General features: G+C 42.0%; 3 protein-coding genes across 3 annotated transcripts; 1 reads left to right on the top strand and 2 right to left on the bottom strand.

Moving 5' to 3' along the window:
• Nucleotides 1-358: 358 nt before the first annotated feature.
• On the bottom strand, nt 359-9,946 carry slc25a42 (solute carrier family 25 member 42). Its single transcript, XM_071926885.2, has 8 exons — nt 9,618-9,946; nt 7,482-7,643; nt 6,403-6,514; nt 6,090-6,115; nt 5,576-5,742; nt 5,195-5,311; nt 4,657-4,808; nt 359-4,527 (listed from the first exon to the last, which is right to left on the bottom strand). Exons 2-8 carry the CDS (start codon nt 7,560-7,562, stop codon nt 4,202-4,204), a joined length of 981 nt encoding a protein of 326 aa, XP_071782986.1. The 5' UTR covers nt 7,563-7,643; nt 9,618-9,946; the 3' UTR covers nt 359-4,201.
• A 311-nt stretch (nt 9,947-10,257) lies between these two features.
• Nucleotides 10,258-14,404, bottom strand: armc6 (armadillo repeat containing 6). The gene is made up of 8 exons (XM_071926898.2): nt 14,298-14,404; nt 13,877-14,018; nt 12,794-12,879; nt 12,098-12,674; nt 11,801-11,946; nt 11,568-11,699; nt 11,228-11,365; nt 10,258-11,120 (listed from the first exon to the last, which is right to left on the bottom strand). The coding sequence occupies exons 2-8, from the start codon at nt 13,995-13,997 to the stop codon at nt 10,908-10,910; spliced, it is 1,413 nt and encodes a 470-aa protein (XP_071782999.1). The 5' UTR covers nt 13,998-14,018; nt 14,298-14,404; the 3' UTR covers nt 10,258-10,907.
• A 603-nt stretch (nt 14,405-15,007) lies between these two features.
• mau2 (MAU2 sister chromatid cohesion factor) lies at nt 15,008-21,125 on the top strand. The gene is made up of 19 exons (XM_071926897.2): nt 15,008-15,344; nt 15,571-15,588; nt 15,771-15,836; nt 16,084-16,179; nt 16,277-16,371; nt 16,494-16,521; nt 16,628-16,783; nt 17,337-17,483; nt 17,634-17,724; nt 17,815-17,918; nt 18,073-18,150; nt 18,326-18,391; nt 18,738-18,821; nt 18,911-18,960; nt 19,068-19,145; nt 19,264-19,375; nt 19,485-19,575; nt 20,334-20,461; nt 20,552-21,125. Exons 1-19 carry the CDS (start codon nt 15,111-15,113, stop codon nt 20,624-20,626), a joined length of 1,797 nt encoding a protein of 598 aa, XP_071782998.1. The 5' UTR covers nt 15,008-15,110; the 3' UTR covers nt 20,627-21,125.
• Nucleotides 21,126-25,802: the final 4,677 nt, after the last annotated feature.

The raw sequence follows: 25,802 nt of genomic DNA, 5'->3' as shown, positions 1-25,802 counted from the left end.
TATAAAAAAAACCCTAAGGGCTTATAATAAAACCACCCAACATACATTCATTATACATTCACATACATATGTCATACAAACACATCCACATATACACTTGCACACACACACATACAAATACATAACCTATGCAAACAAAACAGTAAAGGTCAGCAAACTGCCGAAGGGTAATGATCCATTCTTTAGATTTCTAAAGGATTTAATGTTAGATGGTGTTGAGACACCATCCCTAGCTGGTCTATAAATTTGGATCCCAACACTAAAAGTAGCAACACAAGCAGGTACATAGATCTCATTCAGCAACATGCAGAAAAGTGAAATAACAAACAACTGATGAAACTCATCTCAATATCCAGCTTTATTAGAGAATCTGAGATTTCAATACTTTCCTAAAGATACACCATCATCACTAAAGACTGTACACAGAACATAGTATTAGTGTGAATACATTCGGTTGGCACAAATCACTAGAATTTACAAAACAGTCTTTATATCATTGATGCATTGAAACAACAGCAAAATATGGGTTATTCTGTTGTAACATGCCAATACATTAACACTTAATGTCTGCAGGTATATGTGGGATTACCCAGAAATGGGGTTAAAACGATTACGTTTGCTTTTAAATCTGCATTGACTACATTTTAGCCTATGTGGGCAAATAAAATCAGTATTTAGTATTATTTAGTATTCTTTCTTATTAGGCCACTTTCAGGTTCTAAAGAAAATTTTTACCTTTCTTCTTCTAAAAAAAAAAAATTTTTAATTTTAAAAAAAAAAAAAAAACATACAATTGCGCTTTGGCATTTTATGATTGTCTGGGGGTTTTCTGGTTCTTAGGGGATTTGTTCTAAACAGCTAGATTAGAGGTGCCTTCCTGAAAAGACACCTTAGTGCACTTTGTGGCCCCAGTTCAATATCAATGTCGTTCGCCTAATCTAAGCTATTATAGACTCTCCCTCCACTAAACTCAAAGAGATCTCATGTTAGAGCTTATCTTGTACCTATCCATCTGATCTACGAGGAGGGGAAGTCAACAAGGTATTTTAAAAGACCATTTTGAACTGGACGATACTCTTCACGTCCCTCCTGTTGACTTCAGGGCATCATCACACGCTGTGCTTTAATAAATGCCTACAACTGTGCATCCTTCCTAGCTTCCTCAAAGTAATCCTAGAGGGGGTTGGAATGGATCGGTCGAGTCGTGTATCTCTCCCTAGACAGCGATAACCTGCAAAGGCAGTTTATAAGGAAAGGTTACAAAATTCAGATACAAAAACAGGACCTGAAGTAATACATTCAATCACAGAAGTCTAACCATCCGCGAACTTCAAACCACCCATTTGTTGCCCTCGAGTATACTGTATCTGAAACATCAAACGACGGAAGCAAGGCTACAAAATGGAAGCAACCTTCAAAAAGGTTAGTGAAAGTAGTTCAAGTCATAGTAAAAGCATTACTATTCCTCTCTAGGCACTTAAGTCAGTAGCGAAACCTTTACTCAGGCTCCAGTTATATTAAACACCGAGCAGCACTCCGACAACGCTCAACACAACCACCTATCCAGGTTTAGGGCCAAGTTATCACTGATCCAATATCAGTTATACACACTTCCCTCCTGCTAATAAAGGCAAGAGGTAAAGCTGACAAACTTATACTAGAACATGAAACTTGCGTCTACCTGAAGAAGATACAAGCATGCATACAAAGGAGACTGTGGACTGGTAGGAGGAGGAGAGCATCACAAGACGAAACACTCTGCAGAGCAACAAGGGGGAGGCAGATGGCTCTCCCCGTGAGACTGAAAATGGTTCATCCCACACTGTGTCACGAGGCTGTCCCAGTCCTCGCCTCCCCGGGGTGCTGTGGAGCCAAGAGCATCACGGTTCTCCTCCCTGTGCGGATATGAATAACGGCCTGAACACGATCAGGTGTGCTTATCAGAACACTACATTTATCCTGGTTCACTGGACGATGCAGGAGTACAGTCACAACATCTCTGAACAAAAAGACGAGGTGGATGAGAGCAGATGGACTTACAGAGGCAGGATAGGGGGGAAATTGAATAGGGGTAGAGTGTTTAAAAAAATGACAAAATACCACATGGCATACTTGTTTTTCTACGTTACATTTGGGATTAGGGATGGGAAATATGGTTGAAATCAATATCACAATAATCGTAAGGAATTTTTTTCAATATCGATATATATATATATATCACAATATGGCTCACGTAAGCAAAATCACACGTTAAATAATCAAATCAATGTTCATCCGATTAAACCAAATGGTAATGTTAGGTGTGATGTCAAACAAAACTGAAATTTTCAAATGCTATTCCTTAAAATGTTTCATACTTATCATTACGTTTACGTTACATTTGTTGTACATTACGTTATCATTAATTTAGACAGCAGAATTGAGTGTCATATCATCACCATATGATTCCACTGAAAGACAATACACGATAATACTGAATTATCGCCCAGCCCTATTTGGGACTCTCACACCCCAGTTTTAAAAAGCAGACTCATTCTATAGAAGGCCAGAGATTAAAGATGGTAGTTTTAACCCTTTCCTGCCCCCTAATCCACTTGGCTCTGCACCCCAGCTGCTCACTCTGCTCAACCTGTGGAGTGAGTGCTGATGAAGTGCAGGCATCCACCATCCCGCCTGTGCATATATAGTCTAAATATAGACACTATGGACGCGCTCCAACGCCTGTAGCCTGCATCAACACTGCGGACATGTGACACTGTCTGACATACTGCCAAAGGCGAACTGAGGATCTTGTCGCCGTGTTTTGACACTGCTCCATACCGCACATTGATATCAATGTGAGAATTTTATGAGCGTTTTATGTGCAGAGGTACAGTACGAGGACGTATGTGTTAAATTATGCCTATAACAGCATGACGAGTACCCACATGGTCACTACACTACATGAGTGCACATTTTCATTCAGGTTAGTCCATTAGCAAAAACCTAATACCTGCTACAGCTCTTTAATATGTGTATTTTAAAGAGAAAATCCACCCTAACCAGATGTCAAAATAAGTTATATTTATAATCTTGAACTGTCAGTCTGAACGAGAACAAGTCACTTGCAAAGCTAATAATAAAACAGGTATGAATGACAAGGAAGTCATCAAAAGACAGACGCCGCAGCTGCTATAGTGGCAGCAAATGGAAGACGACATTTGTGGACAAACTGCCGGTAACAAAGGTGATTTTATAGGTATATGGGCACTCTTTATACTTCATAACTGTTGGCACTGGCATGAAATGTAGCTGATCTGTACATGTCTACAAAGAGAGTATAATTCTCACTGCAGTAGCTATAGGTTTCTCTTGATTACACTACAAATAAGAACCGTGGTTCTTTGATTTCCAGCTTTGGGAAAGAGGTCAAGATATTATGCTCAAATATTGATTTAAATTATGTTGAACTCAAGCAAAAATTGACCTTTCTAAGATAGCAGAAGTAATGTGAATTCCGTGTAGGGGTGGATTTTTGCTTTGATGTCATTACTCTGAGAACGGAAAAAACAAAACAATACTAATACGAGTAACATAATCTATTCTGAAGCCATCTTTACAATTACACATCCCTATATATCCTTTGGTATAATTCCTTAAAACAAACTCAAACACGGCTAAACTAAAATCTCAAGGGGGCATATTTTAGTCTGAAGAATCAAATCAAAAGCATCTCAGAAGTCAACGAAAAAGGAGAGTGTCAGTCTACATTGCATTGGAAGGTGTCAGTTTTAGTTTTAGGCAGACGCACAAGGCAAGGGGGAGACCTCAGGGTGTGTGAACCTCCAAACTCGAAATGAACACACTCCCGGGCCTGGGGGTCCACAGGGGCAGGATCATTACCACTTATGTGTATACACATACACACACATAAAATCACTGAGCATATTGCACTTAGATGTACAGGACGACAGCGTGTACAGGGTAATCGGTACCGTCCGCCACACCTCACGCTCACGGGGGACTGATCACCCCCGCATACACACGTAAAGCTGGAAAATATATCAACACTGCCCACTCATCCTGAGCCAGTGTGTGTATGTTTGCGTCCACCCAGTGGTACACACTCCCGCGGGCTCTTTTCACCTCTCTCCTTGCCTTCTCAGAGGGCGAACGGCGGCCTCGTCTTCCTGCTCTCCCCGTTTTCCGCCCTCTGTCTCCATTATCGAGCCGTGTAGCCCATCTGGTGCAGCTTCCTCAGTAGGATCTGAGTGAGGTCAAAGGTGGTGAAGCTGATCCCCACCGCGATGGGCCCTTTGACCCAGTTCATGCTCAGACCTTTGTAAAGTCCGCGGATCACGCCCTCCTCGGCCATGATCTCCCGCATGGTGCCGATGATGCTGCCGTACGTGTGACCTGTGACCCCGGCGGTCTGCATGCGCCGCCGCACCACATCCAGAGGGTAAGACGCCGACTGGCCAATGAGGCCAGCGCAGGCTCCAAAGGCCAGACGCTCATACGAGTACGGCTGAGAGCGCCCGCTTCGCTCTACATGGGAGAAGAAGAATGTATGGAAGTGTAATTCAGTCACAAGTATGCTGTATTTACACATGCAATATGAAGGCTGAGGGTAGGTGTGTGTGTTTGTGTGTGTGTGTGTGTGTGCTAGTGCAGTACCTGCATGTAACTTTTTCAGAGTCTCGTAGGTAAAAAAGCTGAGCCCAGCATAGGGCACAACACCCAGGATGGTGGGGGTAAAACCTCGATAGAGCGTCTTCATGCCCTCTTCTCGAGAGATCCGCACAAACACATGCAGGATGTTACTGTACCTAAACACAGGAGGGACAAGAAAAAAGATTTCCTGTAACAGCACCAACAATAGCATCGGTCCAGATAAATCTGCAACCTGATCATTTCTTGAACCCCTCCAGCCACAGAGGCTAACCACTGAGTAACTCAAGAAATTTGCTTGCCCTTAATTTAGAATAATGAAGGTATGCAACTTTGATTTTCAAAGAACGGAAATAATCCTTCCTCTGAGGTTAGATTGTGTGTTTAAAAGATGAAAAAAAACATTTCAATTCACCCAAAATGCTCCAATAAATATTTCAGGAGCTGGTCTTCCTGAAAATGTATTTTCTTAGTCATGACTACGTCCTAATTTGGGACTAATACGCATTGATGACTGTGTATTAACAACAGAAAATCAACTTACATCTCCTTTGGTGTGACAGCCATCCTGGCTCGTACCATGTCCAGAGGATAAGTCAGCATGGCTGCGGTAGTACCAGCCATAGAGCCGGCCAGTAACCTTGGAAATGGAGGCAGGGCTCTGGGACACAGAGGCAAAAACAAACAGATCAGCCTTACAAGTTTTTGAATCCGTTCATTAATGAGACATCTACAGGATTTTAAGTGAGCTGTATTGGACTAAACCTCAAAATAAACACAATCATCAAGGAAAGGAAAAACTGAAAAGCCACCTGGTGTGCAGCTCTTGAAGGAACATCTGCCTTCAAAATGTTTGTGAATGAACCCAAGGACCTGAGTGGTAATTCTTACCACCAGTAAGTTCAGAGAACAAAATGTCACTCACTTCCCCTGGAAGCCGTAGTAGCCTCCCAGCAGCCCCTTGTACTGCTCGTGGGCGCAGAACTGGATGGCAGCATATGGGATGACTCGCACCATGGTGGCAGAGTTCCCCCTCCACAAGCTGAAGAAGCCATCCTTCAGGTAGGTATGGTAGATCAACCTGTAGGCCTCCTGTAATGAGTTGTGCACACACACACACACCAAGTTTGGATTGATGATAAGCCATCTGCCTCAAGACTCTGCTGAACAGAATTTGTCATGTAGAAATACCTAGACCTGTTTACACCTGTTCATGTGATGTATGCTTTGATGACGATCTTGTAGACCGAAAGCTTAGCTTAGTAGATGTAAACTGCATAGATCTAAGTGTGCGCAAGATCTTTTTCACTGTGGATTAACTTAGAAAAATGAAAAACTATTTTTAAACAGTTGGCTGATGTAACTGCAGTGGATGTGAATGATATTGTATCATGAAATGATTTTTGTGAAATGAGTGATGCTTTTCAGACCAAACTTACCTTGGCAGAGAATCTTGCTGAGGACACTGCAACAAAAAAATAAATATATAAAAGCTTAATGACAACAATGGGCTAAAAAGTGAGTCTGTGCAATGTGCTGCTCACGAATCCAATTATTTCCAAGTCCCTTTTCAGTATTACAATCAATATTCAGGTTGCATTAGCTACATTGAGAATGTCTGCAGTTTAAACTGAACTTGAAGTCTAGATATGATCCCATGTCGTCCCTGTGGGTCATATAAGGCTTATTACTCTATAATCTAAGACTAGATTCCTCTTCTAGGTCAATAAGTATATGGGGCACCCAACTTGCCTTGGAAGATGATTTTGGTTCTGTCCAATGGGGCGACAGCTGTCTTGGCCACAGCTCCTGCTAAAGCCCCTGAGAGGAGTGAGTTGAGCACAGACTGCGTCTGCTTCAGGCCCTGCACAGAGACGGAGGAATCCCACTTAGTGTTAACATCACCGATAAGAGTAAATGTTGCAATAAATGTATTACCTGGATCTAAATAAGAGCCAGCAGAAAACCTTCAGAGGTACTGGACTGACCAGGGTGAACCCAAAATCATAATAAAACCCTATCCACTGTTTAAAAAAAAATCAAGATGAAACACTGCCCTTGTAGACTGGAATTTCTCACTGGTCCCTTAAGCTGAACCAAGTTGTGTTTGAGTTGCTGTAGATCATTAAACTAGGCTTACATAAGGATAATGGATGACATCTGCCTAACCAGCTCAGGCAGAACATCTTACAAATGCACCCAGACTTCCTTACATACAGCTGGCTAGTTCAGCTCGATTCATCTCTCTCTCTCTCTCTCTCTCTCTCTCTCTCTCTCTCTCTCTCTCTCTCTCTCTCTCTCTCTCTCTCTCTCTCTCTCTCTCTCTCTCTCTCTCTCTCTCTCTCTCTCTCTCTCTCTCTCTCACACACACACACACACACACACACACACACACACACACACACACACACACACACACACACACAGCAACTTGCAGAGGGAAGCACAAATACTTTGCTGGCTAAACTGAAAAGCCTTTGCATGGAGACATTGCAAGGACAAGCCATAGGAACGGGGCATTATCATGACACTCCCCTTTACAGCAGAGACCCTGATGTCAGACCTTTGGGATTACCAGATAGTGAGAGACAAGTCATCGCATTCCATTGGAGGAAAGACAAAAATATAGTACTCATTGCTCAAAGTCTTAGGTCATTTTCTGAGGGAACACAACTTCCCTTGGTATATACTCACTAGTTTATTAATTGAGCTATGTGAATTGCTGGGCTAGGTGATCATCACAAAAACACAGGACAACCATGGTACGATTATCAGATATATTAAGTGAGGGAGGGATGATCATGTCAGTGAGATTTGACCACATAGCTCACTTCTGCTTGGCTGGAGGAGGCCAGCGGCAGCACTTCTCCCTGTGTGAGTGCTGCCCGTTGTTCCTGGACTCCACTCCCCATCCCAGAGTGCTACACACAGCTGTCACTGTCCGCTCTCATGTACTCCAGCCACCAGGGGGCGCCAACGCCAGCAGCTGTGAACTAAACAGTGAGGAGAGAGAGGGAAACAGACAGAGAGTAGGAGAGGTCAGTTTTTAGATTGAGTTAGCTGAAGTTAAATCTGCAGCCTAAATATAAAACAAGCAAGTTTTAAAAGCAAGTTTAGGTGGCCACACCTCTACTCTGTTACTCTGAGAATCACCAGATGAATCTTGCATAGTTGTAGACTTTAATCTTTGTTGGAAAAAAATAATAATATTAAGGAAGGGGCTGAAAATCTTATTGCGAATGTCATCTTGTAAAATTGTAAAACTGTATTCCTTATCTCAGTCTGCCTGATCAGCTATTTGTCAGAGCAGAACAGGGTCAGGATCAAGTGACATGAATTAGATCAGAGCTACAACTCGATAGCTAATTGTCATGTAAGCACTGTCTACTAATTAAGATCATTAGGCTTTGCATTCAGGAGTAACTATGCCCCATCACTTGGTATTCAGTACAAAACTGCTAGAGCCCAGCCCTGTGTTCACCAATAAGCAGAAAAGCTTGTTGTAGTTTGGCATTTTCATTGCATTCTCCTTGGTGACCAAAGCAGTCTCATGTTAGCATGTGACTGACAATGGGTGGTTATTAGATACTGTATAATACAATACACACCTTAGCAAATAGCTATAAGGAGGATAAACCAGTCACCCTTGACCAACTGGCGCACCCTTCAAGGCTATAAAAAGACACTGAGCAAAGTAGGGCTATGTTACACGCAAAAATATCCCTAGAAGGACAAAGTTGGTGACTTGTGGGTGAAAGGTTTCTGTCCAAGTAAAGCTGAAAGAACAAGAGCACCCTCTCTCTTTCACACACACACCTGATCACACCACTCTTTACCACTTCTTTGTACAGACATTCTTCCTACCTAACCAATAAAGAGTAATATGAGATGAGTGTGACTTTATAAGGCACAATCACACCATTATAAACAAGGATGTCTGCATGTTTTTCAATGAGCTAATCATTGTACTCCTCAATCACCCATTCTTGAAAGCTAGGTCAAAGTACCTTTTAGCAAGAGTGAGGAGAATCAGGGAAAACAAGACGGATCGAGAAAGCCATGAGACAAGAGAGCAAACAGAGGGGCTGTTGAAAAGCTGGGTAGCCAGGGGCAACATACTGGCATCTCTACAACCGGGCCTCGAGCCAGATCCTGGGACAAGCACTTTACACCCCAACCCTCAACCCCTCCCCTCTCACCTCAGCCTGTCTCCTCACTCTCAGCTCTCCCTCACCCCTCCCGACCTCTTTCCCCATGCATATCGTTTTACAGCTCTTGTTCCTGACCGGTACGCCTGTTTGGTGTCCCTCAAGCTTGGCTGCAGTTGCAGTGAAGATTTTCGCACTTGCCATCTATTCCACAATATCCCATTCCCATGCTTTTCACGCAGCAGTTGAAAGATGGACCTGTGAATTTGTATTAATTGTGATTAATAAAGAACAGTAACTAGTGAGGATGGCCTTGCCTTTAAGGGTTATCTGCATGGTCATAAAACTATAGTGGGAAAATCCACACAGCTACAACTGAGTGAAAGCATGACTTGCTTCAAGTGCTTACTGTGTGATGATATTTTTCCAATTGTTTTCTAGACAAACCCAGTTTTGAAATTTGTGTACCAATTCTTAAAAATTGACTAGCCAATGCATAACATAGGCTAATATTTTCATTGGCATGTGACATTTACTTATTATTCACACAGCACGCGAGCAGTGGCACTGCATAACCCAGAGAGAGAGTTTGGGTCATGGTGTTTACAACAAGAGAAAAGCTGGGGTAAGCTAATCAATTTCAGGGCAACTGTCCGCTGACATTTTCATGAAATCACCATGCTCCCTCTCTTGCCTCACTAGCTAGTACACTTACTAGCCTTGTTTAGCCACAACTTGTGTAACAACACATAACTACCACCCTTGGTACCCAGCTAGCTGGCTAGTTGTCAATGGTTACGCAAACACTTGATCTCTTACCTTACAAATTTCTGACACCCACCACGGAGACTTTTCTTGCTTTGATGGAGCCAGTCACCCTCCTCGGGTGTGTTATTTCTAATCGTTAGCAAGCTGCCTAGCAGGTTCTGCACACTTGGCTAAGTAGTAGGTTAGCTAACGTTAGCTAGCTAATATATTAGCTAACATTAATGTTACTCGTTGATAGCGCTGTGATTCCGAAAATGTTAAGAGTAAACTTGAGTCTTGTTAAAGATTCCTCCTGATCCTCTCAAGGCACTGTCTCTCACATACTTCTCAGATTCATTAACCCCACAGTGACTTTGAGTGACTGGCATCGTCCATGCTGTCATGTATCTGGTGTTACCCCTCTTGTCACCGACCGACAGCAGAGCGGTTAGCCTGATCGCAGGCTTGACAAGGGTGAGCACAGTGGGATTGTGGGAAATGGAGTGTCTGTGAGGTGGAGCATGCTTGGATAGGTCGGTGAGAGGGGCGTAAGCACGAGACAAACTTGACGATGAGCACTGACGTTTCTCTTGAGGTTTTGGGTTTTTCTGATGCACTTTGTGCACATTCCTTCTTTCAGCTTCTCACTCTCACCAGATACAACTGTGTCATATAGTAGGCTACACACCAAACACACACACAAAGATTACGGAGAGGCACCAAAACTCATTTATCACCATCTTCATCATGCCGACCATATAATGTAGTGAGGGGTAAGTATCAGAGGTTCCAGTTTAACGACGTGTAATATGGTAAACAGAATATAAAAAAGCACAATAGGGAATGATAAGCTCTAGTACATTCAAAGTAAGGCACAACATAAAACAAACATGAAATTGGCTCTGCCAAGACAGGAGGAGGAATTAAAACCCACATGTTGGCATTTAGGATCTCAGTAACAGAAACGTGTTACAAATATCAAATAATTGTGTCACAAAAATTGAATACAAAATATTAACAGCAAATAAAACATCTTGTGTCAAACAGGGCTAAAATTACCTCTTTTGAACTTGTCAAAATAAGACCAGACAATTGACCAGAAAATGTATCAAAACTGTCAAAGGTGTTGAGTGAGATTGGTGGCTTAATCATTTGCATGGGTGGTGGTCAGTGATCACAAGCCCTGTCTGCATCACTTCTTTACAAATACGGGTATGTCTAGATCATGTGTACTTCTGCTTCAACTAAATGCATACCAACATCATAAATTACTAATAGCATATTTAAGATGTTTCGTCCTGCCTGTTGCTAGACTAAAGGTAATGGTGTGTGTATATTCTTCAGCACTACTATCCTCCACTTTCAGTTGGTGAGGCTGCCATGTTTGCCAGTCCACAGCTCTCGTAGTTCCACTTGGCAGCCCAGGTCTCTGAGGGCCGCTCTGCCCACATCACCACAGTCTTGATGGGTTTGCAGCGCCTGGGATATCAGGGCCTCCGCTCCCATCTCCAGGATTGGCTGGCTGAAGTTCTGCATCCGCGCCACCAGGTTTCTCAAGAGCATACACGCCTGTTTCTGTTTATAAAGCGAGAAAACAAAATCATTCCTGTAGAGTTGGCAGACCGTCAAAGGGCCTCAGTTTCCTCAAGGGGAATGATTAATTATGCATGACCTTATATTACCTGCACATTGACCGAATTAGTATGTGCCTTCATAGCCTGCACAGCAGCCAGAGCGCCTCCATTCTCCATGATGACTTTGCAGTTGTTGGGTTTGCGCAAAGCAAGGACACAGAGACAAGCACAGCCCTGCTCACATACCTACAGGAGGATGTGGACACAAATATCTTAAGACATTTGCAGAATATATATATATATATATATAATTTATATAATTATATATAATTTATTTTTTCCCCAACAACAGCTTGTTTGTCTAAAATAACATTTCTATACTGAATCACTGGTAAATACAAGAGCAAAGGCATTAAAGGTCATCAAGCATGTATGAAGCTCAACTCACTGAAGTGTTGCTCATGTGTCTGTTCATGACGATGACAATGAGCTGGACTCCACCCGCATTAACGACCGCATCTTTGACATCATCGTTTCCTGCTATGGCCCGTATGGCGCTCAGTACCTGCCGAACCAAATCCTGCAAGGGAAAAGGACGATTCATTAAACAAACTGATTGAACAACACGTAGATTCAAACTTGCATCTTTTTCCATCACAATCCCTCGTGTGTGTTAGCTACCGCTGACTCATAGCTGTCTGCGAGGAGCGTCATCATGAATTTTAATCCTCCCAGGTCACAGATGTCCTGACAGAACTCATTCCTTACAGCCAGACGAGACAAAGTCGCACACAGCTCGCTAAGAACAGAAGTGTTATCAAGGTGAGCTGTAAGGGAGGAACAAACACAACATAAAGAAAATATATTAGTGAAATGCAAAATGCATGGTGGGTAATCAGAATTTGAGTCAGTCCAAAACTCGGCAGCTGAAGCTATTACAATAAACCCTCAAATACACCAAATTTCAGTTAATCTTACCTTTGGCAGCCTCAACTAAGACCTTCAGTCCACTGTGTTCGAGAACAATCATCTTGGCATGTTCGTGAGCATGCCCAAACGTAACTCGGACGTCATCATCAAAGGTCATGACCCTGAGAGCTATACAGGCCTCCTTCACCAGCTCAGCACATCCAGTGTGCTGTGTAATGGCAGTGGTCAGCAGTGGCAGGACTCCAGCTTTCACCAGATCCTGCCTGTTCTGTTCATGCTTCAAACAGCAGTGGCGCACTGCGCACATGCCGACGCACATCACAGCGGGATCGGCCTGGTACTTCCTGAGGACGGCCAAAAGGAGGTGCCGTCCCTCTGGGTCCAACAAGTCCGGCTGTCCATCGGTCAGTGCAGCCAGGGCGGACAGAGAGGCCAACAGGTCTTCCCGCTCCTCCACGCTCTTTTTGCAATAGGAGAGGATGATGGGATAGGCGTCTTTTTGGGCAGCCAGGTACCTCTGGGCAAATCCAAGGGAGCACTGCTGAGTGAAGCGTTTCAGGTCTGCCGTCATATTCATTTCTGTAGGGCTGGCGGAGTCTTTTCCAATTTGAAGGGAATCCAAGGCCTGCAGGTGGACAGACATTAAAAAAGACATTAAACAATATGAGATAAATAGATGTTGAGATTTTGACAACTGGCACTATCCCACTAAGTAATCCATCTTCACGAAAATTCAAGACCCACCTGCAAGACCTCATGTGTTTGCTCATCTTGCTTTTCATCAGATGATATAGTGGGCACAGCTTTTACTATACAACTGAGGTCCACACCTGCATCCACATAGACATAACATTAGGATTAACAGTCTAACACACAGCAGATTATAATATGTATTCATTGAAAGGTTCAAGATATACATAATTTTCATAGGTGAATAACTTAGTCCTATTTGCCAACTCATGGTAACGTGATGTAACTAACCCTCGTACGATTTAGGGTGAGTGCCTATGTTGAAACATAGCTTTATTTCTCTTTTTTGGAGGGGTTGAATTCATCCTGGTGTTCATGAAACCACTCTTGAATGTGATTAGCAGTGTCTTGGAATATGGGAACATCATGAGAGAACATTGTTTGACCCATAGGGTGCCTGATCATGTAAAATAGCCTCACATTTCCTGACAGTTATATAACCATGCATATCAATCATCAGATCTACTGACTCCAATGAGATCACTGTTCATAGATTACACATCCACCAACATATTTAACAGTTATGCATGTTTGTGCATGGGCCTTGAATATTAATAGTTTCTGAATTGTTTCATAAATATTTGCTCTTTTTTGTTCAGATTATGTCACAGAGTGACATACAAAGTCAATTCTGTGGAAATTTCTGAGGCCCAAGTTTTGAAGTGTTTTGCAACTATCCTGTTAAATGTCCATCTATTCCTGTCAGTGAGCTTTGACTGCCCAGTTTGTCCATTTTTTGCAAATTTTTTGCTGTCTTGATTTTTGAGACTCTTCCCCTTGCCTTAAATAATTTTTCAGTTTTGGTGACTGATGAACCTGCAATTCGGGCACCAACTATTTGGCCTCTTTGGAGCTCTGTTAGTAACTGTCACCCTTGTAACTTGTAACATTGTATTTGTGGTTTAGTTACTTCACATTTATTTTGTCTACTCCCATAGGCTTATAGATAACTCATGGCTGGCTTGGCTTCACCCCAATAATATCCGAGCTCAACAACAACAGGCTAATGGATTGGATGGCCTTACAGGTATGCTTGGGAACAATAACATTATATTATGTCCTTGTTCGCTCCGTTACCTTGAGACTCAAACTGCTCCACAGCTTCCCTCAAAGCCTCATCAGCATCCATCTCAAACTCCTCGATGTTTTCCTTGACAGCAGCATCAAAGGTTTCCTGTGTGATCCTACGTCTCGCCATTTCGTCACGTTTATCTCCACTCTGAAATGCAATTTGATGGTCGTGATGTCAGAAGCTAACAAAATGTATTAACGTTCATTAATTCTGTATCTCTCTGTCTTACCTTAGCCTGACTGAGCAACATCAACGTTAGCTAATCTTAGCCAAACCGCTAACTTTAGCTAAAGCTGATGGTAAATTGAATGTTTTCTGCTCCTGTTGCTAGCTAGCGTTGGTTAAAGTTATACCGTTAAGTCAAACTGTTATCACTTAAGAAGAAGCAACACCACAAAAGACATTAATCAAGTCATATCACTTAACTGTTACCACCGCCCAGTGACAGGAGCCTGCAAGCCTGCTCTGCTGTTGTGAATGAACAGACCAGCAACCGTCGATTTACGCACTTTTCGTACCTCGTTTGTTGTGAGAGCCTGCACTTTGCCGAACAATTTTACTGAATAGCAAATTCCGTAAAAGAGTCCTACTCATAAATGTGCTCGGTCGGACACGAAACAGTAGCCTAGTTCCGCAGAATAAATGTGCCAGCTGCAGAAAATGATCTATTATTTTATTTTTTTTATCATTGGGTTATGTTGTGAAATAAGTATATAAGGCTACGCATTGGGTAACGTGCTTCATATCAACAAGAACAGGGAATATAAGTCAAATTCAACAAGAACTACAATTCCCAAAAATGTTTTATTCTTATTCTTTCTGTGACGTAAACATGTGCTTTTATTTTGAACGGACACGCCGGACCGGAAAATAGGCGATTTTTCCTTCGAAATAAAGGCGGCATTTTATCACGTTTGGCAATGAATATATGATGTGAAAGAACATTTTGGAAAAATGTTTTATATTTTCATTTAATACATATTTAATCTTAAATATATGCCTCATTTTTACTGTGATACATTGTACCGAACAACATATGTACGTCAATTTTAGTTTTATTATGAAAAGCCTTACCGGAAGTGCGACTTGTTTATTCTTGCGTGCTTGACACTGGTGCCCAGACTCATACAAATGACTGGGCTAGAAAACATTCACGACCAAATCAGCTGAGGACGAAGTCGGCGGACATCCTAGCTGGTTTCCGACTGTTTTCGTTGTTTTCGTGGTCGGGCGGCTAAGATGGCAGCGAGCACAGAAGCCCCGGAGTCCTGGTACCTGGCCCTGCTCGGCTTTGCAGAACATTTCCGCACGTCAAGTCCGCCGAAGATCCGTCTGTGCGTCCATTGTCTGAAGGCTGTGTTTCAGTTCAAGCCGCCTCAGAGGGTCGAGGCTCGGACCCACCTGCAGCTGGGCTCGGTGCTCTACCACCACACCAAGAACAGCGAGCTAGCCCGGACTCACCTGGAGAAAGCGGTGAGCAAACACTGGAGGAGAGGAGAGGAAGGCCGGGGCTGTGGATGAATCACTGATAATGACGAATATAAGAAACATGTCAACTGTTATTTCTACTTTTCTTTCACTGCGCCAACTCAGATTGGTTTCACTCTGTGAAGCTAGCTGCTAGCATCGTGTATGTTCTGTCAAAATTAATGTTCAGTGTGATGCAGAAACTAATATTTGATTTTATTTTTCTTCACAGTGGTTCATCTCTCAACAAGTATCCTTTTCTGTATGACATGCCAGATTACAGGCAAACTGGTGTGTGTGTGCATCTGTGCCCATCAATGCATCTCTTTAAAATCACAACTCTTATCAATGATTTGGAGAGAAGTTCAGTATTTTTCTTGTCAATAACCTTGCTAAAATGGAGCAATCAAATTTCTTAATGAATTATATCAGATCCCTCAATTTGAAGATGTCAAATTTGAAGCAGCCAGTCTTCTATCAGAGTTCTATTGTCAACAGGTAGGTGATCTCTTGGGTCCAGGCAGCCTATTTTAGTCATGTGAAAAGTAGTGGTTAAAGTCAAAGATTCACATTTCAATGGGAAACTTTTTTTTTTTTTTTTTTCGCTTAAGGTTATAATAACATAATATTTACTATTCCCTCAGCAGGAGAGTAGAATTCCGCCCTGTACTTTCCTTAGTAAATGCTGTCTGGTTGTTTTGCTGTGCTGTAGTTTAGTTAACTGATCTTTTGCCCTTGTTTGAAGAACTTGGTGGACTCAGCAAAGCCACTGTTGCGGAAAGCCATCCAGATCTCTCAGCAAACTCCCTACTGGCACTGCAGACTACTGTTTCAACTGGCGGTAAGAGGACATTGTGTCACAAACTGATCCGGGTCTCCAATTCTTGTGGCAACTTGATTTAAAACATGTTTCATGCGTGGAATGTTTTCTCCCTCAGCAACTACACACACTAGAGAAGGATTTGGTGTCGGCATGTGACCTGCTGGGCGTAGGAGCGGAGTATGCAAGAGTCGTGGGCTCAGAATACACGAGGTAACAGATTTTTATGTTATTTTTTATGCTTTATGTTAGAACTCCCTGAAGGATTACATACTTTTTAGTGCTCATCCTCTCACAAATAAAGTTTGTTGTTGTGTTTTTTTCCTTTCCTGCAGAGCTCTGTTCCTGTTAAGTAAAGGAATGGTAAGCTTAAATCACTCGCTGCTATTTGAAGTCACGTTGCATATTACTGTGTTGTTTTGTCACTTTATTAATTGTATCTGTTATTATATAATGTGTGTCTCTGCAGCTGCTGCTGATGGAGCGGAAGCTGAGCGAGGTTCACCCTCTGTTGACGCTGTGCGGGACCATCGTGGAGAACTGGCAGGGGAACCCCATCCAGAAAGAGTCGCTCAGGGTTTTCTTCCTGGTGCTGCAGGTTACACACTACCTGGATGCTGGACAGGTACAGCTGAATCCATAGTGGGGACGTCCCACTACTGGTATCCAGTATCAGGCCAATGCCAGGCTCAAATGGGGTTTTGGAATTGAGGAATCTTCCCAGTGTTAAAATCGGATGTTAAGAGCCGCGTGTAAAATGTCAGAAATCAAAGTAAAGCAAAACTTGAATCTCTGCATTTTTCACACAATGAAGGTTTGATAACTTTGATAAAGAAAAATGGATTATATCGACGATTTCTGCCCTGTAATCCCAAACCAATGGTCAAAGCCTATATTGTGCAGTAAATTAATTGATTGGATCATAAATTGGTGTCTGCCGATCCCTTAAGTTTAGTACTTGAAATACTGTCTGTTTATCCCTACTCTGTGGACAAGAACGGCTGTCCATAGTAATGATAACCAACAGTTAAAATGCTGATCTAATAGTCAGTTTTGTGTTTATTTCATGAATTGACTAACCTTCTCGATGAGATGCGTTGCTCAAAGTGGCAAAGTCCGATTCTCCTTTTTCATACATGTGAGGTTTACTAACGCCACGCTGAAAATGTGTTGGTCAGGTAAAGAGCGTGAAGCCGTGTCTGAAGCAGCTGCAGCAGTGCATCCAGACCATCTCCACTCTCCACGATGACGAGATCCTACCCACCAATCCAGCCGATCTCTTCCACTGGCTGCCCAAGGAGCACATGTGTGTGCTGGTGTACCTGGTGAGGTTTTGCCACACACACACACACAGAGGTCAAATTGTTTGTGTGACTAAAAAAAGATGGAAATGGTTATAAAAGCTGAATGAACAGAACATCACTGAGAACATGATGTGATGCATCTTGTTTTTGTTTGTTTTTTTTATCCATAAGGTGACTGTGATGCACTCCATGCAGGCGGGCTACTTGGAGAAGGCACAGAAGTACACAGACAAAGCTCTCATGCAGCTGGAGAAGCTGAAGAGTAAGTTTGTTTGAATACTCTCGCTGCTCATTTCCCCCATGGTGACAGTGATTTTGAGCTGACTCTGATCTGTATGTGTGTGTGTTAAAGTGCTCGACAGCAGTCCCATTCTGTCCACATTCCAAGTCATTCTGCTGGAGCATATCATCATGTGCCGGCTGGTCACCGGACACAAGGCCACCGCCTTACAAGAGGTGGGTAACCAGCTGCAGAGAATCATCTGTGTGTCGCTGGCCAGTTGCTGATTATAAAGAAAGGAATAGATTGTGTAACGGCAGTCTGCTCTAGCGGTTGTCTGAGCTCTTTGATATAGAGCTCATGATGGTGATGATTCCTGTCTGTGTTCAGATCTCCCAGGTGTGTCAGCTTTGCCAACAGTCTCCCAGGTTGTTTACGAATCATGCTGCCCAGCTTCACACACTACTCGTAAGTCTGGAAAAGCCACCACCACCCCCTACAACGCATACATGCATACCACAAACACACACACATACAGTAATGCAAGCATAGGCATGCATGCAGTAAGAAGCAATGGGACAAGACACATCTGTCCCAGATTATAATATGAAACATTTACATCTGTTTACTCTTTCTGTGTCAGGGTCTCTACTGCATCTCAGTGAACTGCATGGATAATGCTGAGGCTCAGTTCACTGCTGCTCTACAAGTGAGTCACATATCGTCGTTGTCGGGTGAAAACTTTGTATCTCCAGTTTTGGTGATTTTCATGTTTTCATTTCAATTGGTGGATTACATGGTCCTCTGTGGGTTGGGAAAATTCTCTGACCTCTTGGCCTCATCAAACCCCATAGAATAGCATCAAAGATGCGTTGTCAACAATCTAAAAACAAAGCTGTTAGCTTAGTTCCTGAAAAGTTTACATTTTGGAGATTCACCTGACGGCAACAAATCTAACATTTTGGACTATTCAAAAGTGAATAGTTAATGGGTATAAAAGTACTGGCCATGTGACGGTTGGGTGACTCAGTGGTTTCTCTCTCTCTCTCTCTTAGATGACAACACACCAGGAGCTGTGGACGTTCATTGTGACCAACCTGGCCAGTGTTTACATCCGGGAAGGCACCAGACAGCAAGAGGTCAGAGAGCCACTTCATACCTGAAGGATATGGATCAGTGTTTATGTGGTTTCTTTACTTTAGTTCTAACTGACCTTTTCTACCAACAGCTGTATAGCCTTCTAGAGAGGATTAACCCTGATCACAACTTTCCTGTCAAGTAAGTGTTTATCCCTATAGACAAAATCACAAACCACATTTTCATCATCAGTTTATTCCATGTTTTGCACAAGTTTTTTCTTAAGAATATAATTTGGACTTCCTCAGCTCTCATTGCCTGCGAGCCGCAGCTTTTTACATCAGAGGGCTCCTTTCTTTCTTCCAGGGACGTTACAATGAGGCCAAGTAAGAACAGCTACCATTTATTTCTAACATTGTTACAGCAAAACCTTCACCAAGTATTGATGTCCTGTCTTTGTGTTCAGAATGTGAACACTAAACATGTGCAAATCTGCATCAACAGGAGATTTCTTAGGGAGACGCTGAAGATGTCTAATGCTGAGGATCTAAATAGGCTGACCGCCTGCTCTCTAGTCCTATTGGGCCATATCTTCTTTGTCCTGGGCAACCACAGGGTAAGTACACAAAACGCCAGCTGTCACATCCATCAGACCACATTAGTATCTCAGGACTCTGTGTGTAGATGTGATCTTCACCTGTGTTCTGGTTCCACATTTCCTCCAGGAAAGTAACAACATGGTGGTTCCTGCCATGCAGCTGGCCAGCAAGATCCCAGATATGTCTGTCCAGCTCTGGTCCTCTGCACTTCTCAAAGGTGAGGCTACAGCTGCCACTCAGCCTTGCCTGACACTGAGGGCCATGTTATCTTAAAGGAAAAATCCAACCTAAAACACTGTTAACACTGCTATTGGCGATGTACCTTACATTTCTGGGTCCTTCTTCTTGTTTGGTGGTGCATTTTGGTTATTCCCCTGGATAACTGGCGAAATGTAGACAACATGATGTGAAGTCCAAGATATTTTCCAGCACAGCAGAGTTTGATTTTCAGCTATCTAAAACATCAATGGTAACAAGGGCTTCTTGCTAGATTCACCGTTTTGCACCGATGTTCAACAGTCATACAGGGAAAAATCCATCGTAAAGGAAGAATAGATAGACCAGTAATAGACCATAATACTTAATACTGCATAATACTTTGCATTTTGAGTAAAGGTGCAACTCTTACTTTTTCTTAACTGGAAAAACTCTCACACTGCTATTGCTGTCACTTCTGCTCTCTCCACCTCCACCTATAACCCACAGCTGAATACAAGTTCACACCCAATATGTGTGAGTTGTCGAAAGGCATTGTAATGTGGGAAATGTTGGAAATCACTAACTGAAATAGAAGTAGACAAGGCAGGTTGAGGGAAAGTGGGTTCAACAAAAAAGTAAATTACAACACTTTATCACAAAATAACTCCTGGAACGCTTTGAACATCACAGACTGATCATACATAGAAGTATAGAGTAGAGTAGGGTGGATTTTAACAAGTCTGTTCCTCAGTACTCATAATGTTCTGTTCCCAGCAGATCTGAACAAGGCATGTGGGAACACCATGGATGCGCACGAAGCAGCCCAGATGCACCAGAACTTCTCCCAGCAGCTCCTGCAGGACCACATCGCCGCCTGCAGCCTCCCTGAACACAACCTCATCAGTGTAAGCACAACTCATCTCAGTCAGTCAACCTGGAACCCGTCAGTCCATCAAACAATATGGTTATTTTTATTACTATGTGTTGTGTTTCAGTGGACAGACGGCCTTCCCCCTGTGCAGTTTCAGCCTCAGAACGGACCCACGACCAGCCTGGCCAGCCTGCTCTGAGAACAAAACCCTGACAGAGACAGGAGAGGCAGAAGAGCAACTCCGAGGAAAGATATTATAAAAAGGATGAAGGGAATAAAAGGAGAAGCAACTGATAATGGGGTAAGAAGAAGAGGAGGCAGGGTAGTGGAATTAGAGACTGAGAGCGGACAGCACTGTCATTGGGCAGACTTCCATTCATCCAAGTTTATTCAACAGATATAATGGGTGCATTCCTAAACCCATTCGGGGCACCGGAGCATCATGACTAGATTAAAGTGAGCGGAGCAGATTTTTCTGGACAGCACATTGTCAATGCCACATTTTTGCTACTCTAACTTTGAAGTGCGTGCAACAGTTTCTCCTACTAGTTCAAGCACTAGTGAACAGTTAAATTCAGTTGGTTTCTCCCCTCCCTTCACCATCTCTCCCTCCACCGTTGGTCCTCTGTGTCCCATATTTCTTTCTTTAAGCCTCCAGGTTCAGCCTCAGCCTGTTATATTTCTCATCAAGAAATGATGAGCTAAAATATTGAGCTATTAAAAAAAAAACAAAGTAAAATGAAAAAGTAAAATTATTTAATTTTACAGAAAGTAAAATGGAAATGCTAAAAGAAGTCTTCAATTTCAAGATTAAACTAGAAGGGCACTCGGAGAGCGCAGACCTCCGCCAAGGTTCGTGCTATTATTGCTTGTTCGTGAGTCGGATCCGGATCTGCTCGGGCCAGTAGTTTTTCCGTAATCCTGCTAACAGACAAACAAACAAACAAACGGCACCGAAAACATAACCTCCTTGGCGGAGGTAATTAGCATTGAGTCCAAAGCATCCATGGCATTGGCTGAACAGTTAAATGGGGCGCAGCCTGCTGATCTTCATGGAGTCTGTACCTGTCTCTTTTTTAGCACTGGTTGGCCAATCCTTACACACAGTATTAGTGAGAATACACATTAAGACTGCAATTTTAATGATATTAACATATTGTTTTGAGATGTACTTGGTGGGTGAGTGGCAGGCTGCTTGGAAGTGCTGTAAAGCATTTAGTTTATTCACTGAAGAGGAACAAGTGAGACTCCTCTGTCACTGAGACAGAGAGATAATGGAGGAGGAAGGCATCCATGTCAGTTCATTTCAAGCACAGGCAGCTGTGTTGAGTGGAGACGATTCCCAAGCAGTGTAATGGATTAATTGGACCTCACGACTGTCCGTCTTTTCCTCTATATGCAGCCATTGGCTTGCTTGATATCCAATAGTATTTAATGTTTTGAAAGTATATGAAAAGTATACTTTGAAAAAAAAAAAACATTTTGACACTGTGATGCATTCATTTTATCGTCTGATTTTACTTCCCCGGCCCATTTTAACTCTCAGTACTGTGCACATTTCACCTGGATTCAAGGGAACCAGTAATCAATATTTCTACTAAATAGGGATGGTTGAATGTTTGCACATATTCTGTTTCATATGATGAAACTCACTTTAAACCTTGTTCCATATAACCAGTTTGGAATAATTATTTTTCTTTCTATAAATGCTCCTTCTTAAAACAGGCTTTGAACAAATCAGTATTTTGGGCATCAAAGCAAATTATTCTGGAGTATTTTGCTCATTTCTTCCAGATGATGGCGGTGTAAATCTGTTTTTAAACGGCCCATTGATGTAGTTGAAAAAGCTGCTTGCCATACTATTTCTCATGTTTTGTTTTGGGGCTTTTTTTGTATTGCTTTTACATTATATTGGATGGATCTGTTCTTTGCCATGATATTCATTCATTTTTAATGTATTGAAATGGTATTTTCTGTCAAGATTCATTCTGGGAGCCATGAAACAAAGTAGTGATGCTTTTGTGTTAAGGGATAGTTCTGTTTTTAATTTAACCTAGCCAAGACTTTTATTATATTTTGTAAAGTTTAACTATTTGGATACCATGACAGGATTTCTTTTCTTTTTTTTGCTTTGTACAGATATTGTTAATCATTTTCAAATAAACTACTGAGTTTGGCCATTTGCAAAGTAAATACAGAACTAAAGAGCTATGGCTGCCATTTACCATTTATTTTTTTGGCAGTTTACAGTATGGTATACAATGAAAATTAATTAAACTTAATGTTTTTTCCCTCTTGTTATTTTAACTGTTTAGCTTCAACACATCTGACTTTTTTTTTTTTTTTTTTTTAGAAATAAAACTTTAAAAGCAAAGTGATTTATTATGTTTGTTGAATAAGCCTACACAATTTGTTTTACACAAGGTGCATTATACCTAATGTAAGGAGAGTGGAGCTGTAGGCAATGAAAACTAGTTTATCATACAGAATATATACAGTATATAGTGTGTGTCTTTATACATGCTGGTACTACCAGTAGACACTATGTTTGTAAAATAATACAGGGTTCATCACACATATAACTGACAGCACACTTCAAATGACAGAGAGTGTTGGGAAAGAGAATCAAAGGAGGTGAATTAGATGAATGGTTTTGTATCTTGTGTTCTTAACACTATTCTAAGCATTATGTGAGGTCCAGGCAGTCTGACACTGAACTGTTGAAGGAAAACATTTAATTGAACAGATCTTTTCAACAAACAGTTGTATACTTGTATACTTCAGAGGTCCTCTATTGACACTGCTACTGATCAACTATGCTGTGATCACCCTAACCCCAACCCTACATCGAGTATTTATCAGTGCTATGTTATTTATACTATTTAACCCACAGCCCCCGCTCTGTGATGTGTTTGCACTTTGACCACCTTATCCCTGTCAACTAATGTAACACTGACAGTGAGTGACAGCAGCTGATTATTTAACCAGGACAACTTCAGTCTTCTTCTTATGAGAGGAAATTGATTGTGACTTTTCAGCTTAGCCTCCACATCTACCTTTAGACCTTTACAGGTCTAAAAGTAGGAACAGAGATGTGGTTTCCACTAAGGCACATGGGGACTGATCTGTGAGGAACAACACAGTAAACTGTAGAGACCGTGACAAAGAATCTGTGTAAGGCAGAGGCCATCAGGACAAGTGAGGCAGAGGAGGAGCAGGTCATGTATTTAGAAAAAGGTCACTGATAGGCCTGAAGCGTTTTAAGATCATATGTGCTGACTCAGAGTCAGCCTCTCCTCCCAGAGTATTAATGGATCTGATCACATTTTGTCTGAGAGGACTTTCCCATGTTGTAAAACTCAGGCCCAGTCTGCTATTATTTGAGTCTATGAAATGCAGGGAAAAATTCAGAGGGCAGCAAATGTTGGATGGAAAATGTCTCTGGAAGGGAGCAGAACACACTCAAACCTCAGTATCCCACATGGAAAAACAGACATTTACTGTTTGAACAAAGGGAAAAAACGTCAGACTAAGGCATACTGTATATTTGGGCTCACCAGGTCTCAGACAGGACAATTTTCCTCCCCAGGCAGTAATACACTTCATATTTTTTTGGACAATCATTGTAGGCTTGCACACAGTATTTCTGCTCCACAAACGTTGCCAACAAACAATGTTACAGTTCATTCAGGGGGAAACATTGGCCTGTCTGTGATACAGTTTTGTAGAGCAATTATTTTGAGAATCTGCTGTCTATCTTTGCCCAGCACCAGTGAGGTGGATGTGCGTGATGCTTATAAAAGTACAGTAGCTGTTGTTCTGTGTGGCAGATCATCATACAGACTGCTGCCACAGAGGGAGACAGAGCAGCGCTGTGGTCCCTGAAGGCAGAGACTTCATGGACTGTACCATTTTTGCAAGGTTGGAAGGTAACGGATTACATATAATGGGATTGCAGTAATCTGATTACATAACGCAACTGTAATCCGTTACATTTGCAATGTAGTAATCACTTTACATATACTTTAAGACGAAGGTTGATTATTTCTTGGTTTGCGCAGAAACATTTACATTAAGTCTTTATAATAGCACTATTAAAACTATCTGCATATTAAAATAAATTGTCTTAATTGCGTATACGATTTTGGAGGTAAAGTAATTCAAACGTGAAAGTGGTCAAATTGCTTTGCTGAATCTGAGTATTCCAAAGGATTATATTTCTTAAAACGGGCACCAAGTGATATAAAATGGATTGGATGCATGTTGGATAATTGAGAATTGCTGTGTTTCTTTTGGTTTGCCGCGGTCAATCAGAGGATGCCTCATGCAGAAGATCAAACATAGCCTGGTAAGATTCAATGACTTGAAAGCCGATGAAAATTGTTTGGTGTTGAAAATTGAATAAAATGCTCTTCTAGGATCAGTTTTTATCGACTTTAGATCAGCATCAATTGAAAAGTTTAATTCCAAAATGAAATATCCACCATTTGAGAATGTGACATCGAATCTGACAAAATGATTGCTGACATGAAGGTAAAACTCTCGACTGAATATTAGTGAAGTTATTAGCAATCTTCACCCCTTACATTGCAAGTAGTACCAGCGTTAGAAGATGTAATCGTCTGTGTTTTTACAGGTACTGAGCAATTAATATAAAGTAACATATTTATATAGCCTATATCATAGCCAATATATATCGATATGGAAAGGAGACCCTTCAATTGCCGTCTCATCTGTTCTGAGACAGACAGACAGTCCAAATCTCTTCCATTTCTCCTGTGTCTTCCTTCTTCCCTCCTTCCCTCAATGCCACCTCCTGCCAGGAGGCGAACTGAGAAAAAAACAGGGGAGATGAGCGAGAAGTGAAAAGTTTTGGGACGCACTAGGTGTCTTGGACGCAGCTGAAGGGAGTCATTTCCTGCCAAATAGTGAGCCCGTCTAATCGTGACTGCAGCAGCTACTTCCTGCATTGTTACAGTACTTAATGAGGATTAAGTTGAAGCTGTCATGTTGTTACGGGCGGCCATTACTCCATGCAGAGAGAGAAAGAAAAGGGAAGCCTGGGTGTGAGCAGACCCCAGCCTGCTAGGCTGTGAATGGGAAGGGAGAAACCCAACCTTCACCTGCTCAATACCAGCTGATTGACTCTGTCCACCAGATCAATTTAATAAGTACAGATCAGATTCAGATCGTCAGCTTTCAGGTTCAGGGTGTAACCTTAATTTCCTCACTACCTTCTCATTGAACATAGCAATATAGGACTTATTTGTCTATAATAAGACCTGCACATAGAAAAAAAAAGACTCACCTCTGTCCTTTTTCATCATATCACAATGTGGGCCTAGAGATTTATTTTGTAATGTTTACAAGCAATA

Source organism: Centroberyx gerrardi, chromosome 13, assembly GCF_048128805.1.
Source record: "Centroberyx gerrardi isolate f3 chromosome 13, fCenGer3.hap1.cur.20231027, whole genome shotgun sequence".
NCBI classification, from domain to species: Eukaryota; Metazoa; Chordata; class Actinopteri; order Beryciformes; family Berycidae; genus Centroberyx; species Centroberyx gerrardi.
The sequence above is the reverse complement of the archived record's forward strand: the minus strand, read 5'-3'. Positions and strand labels throughout refer to the sequence as shown.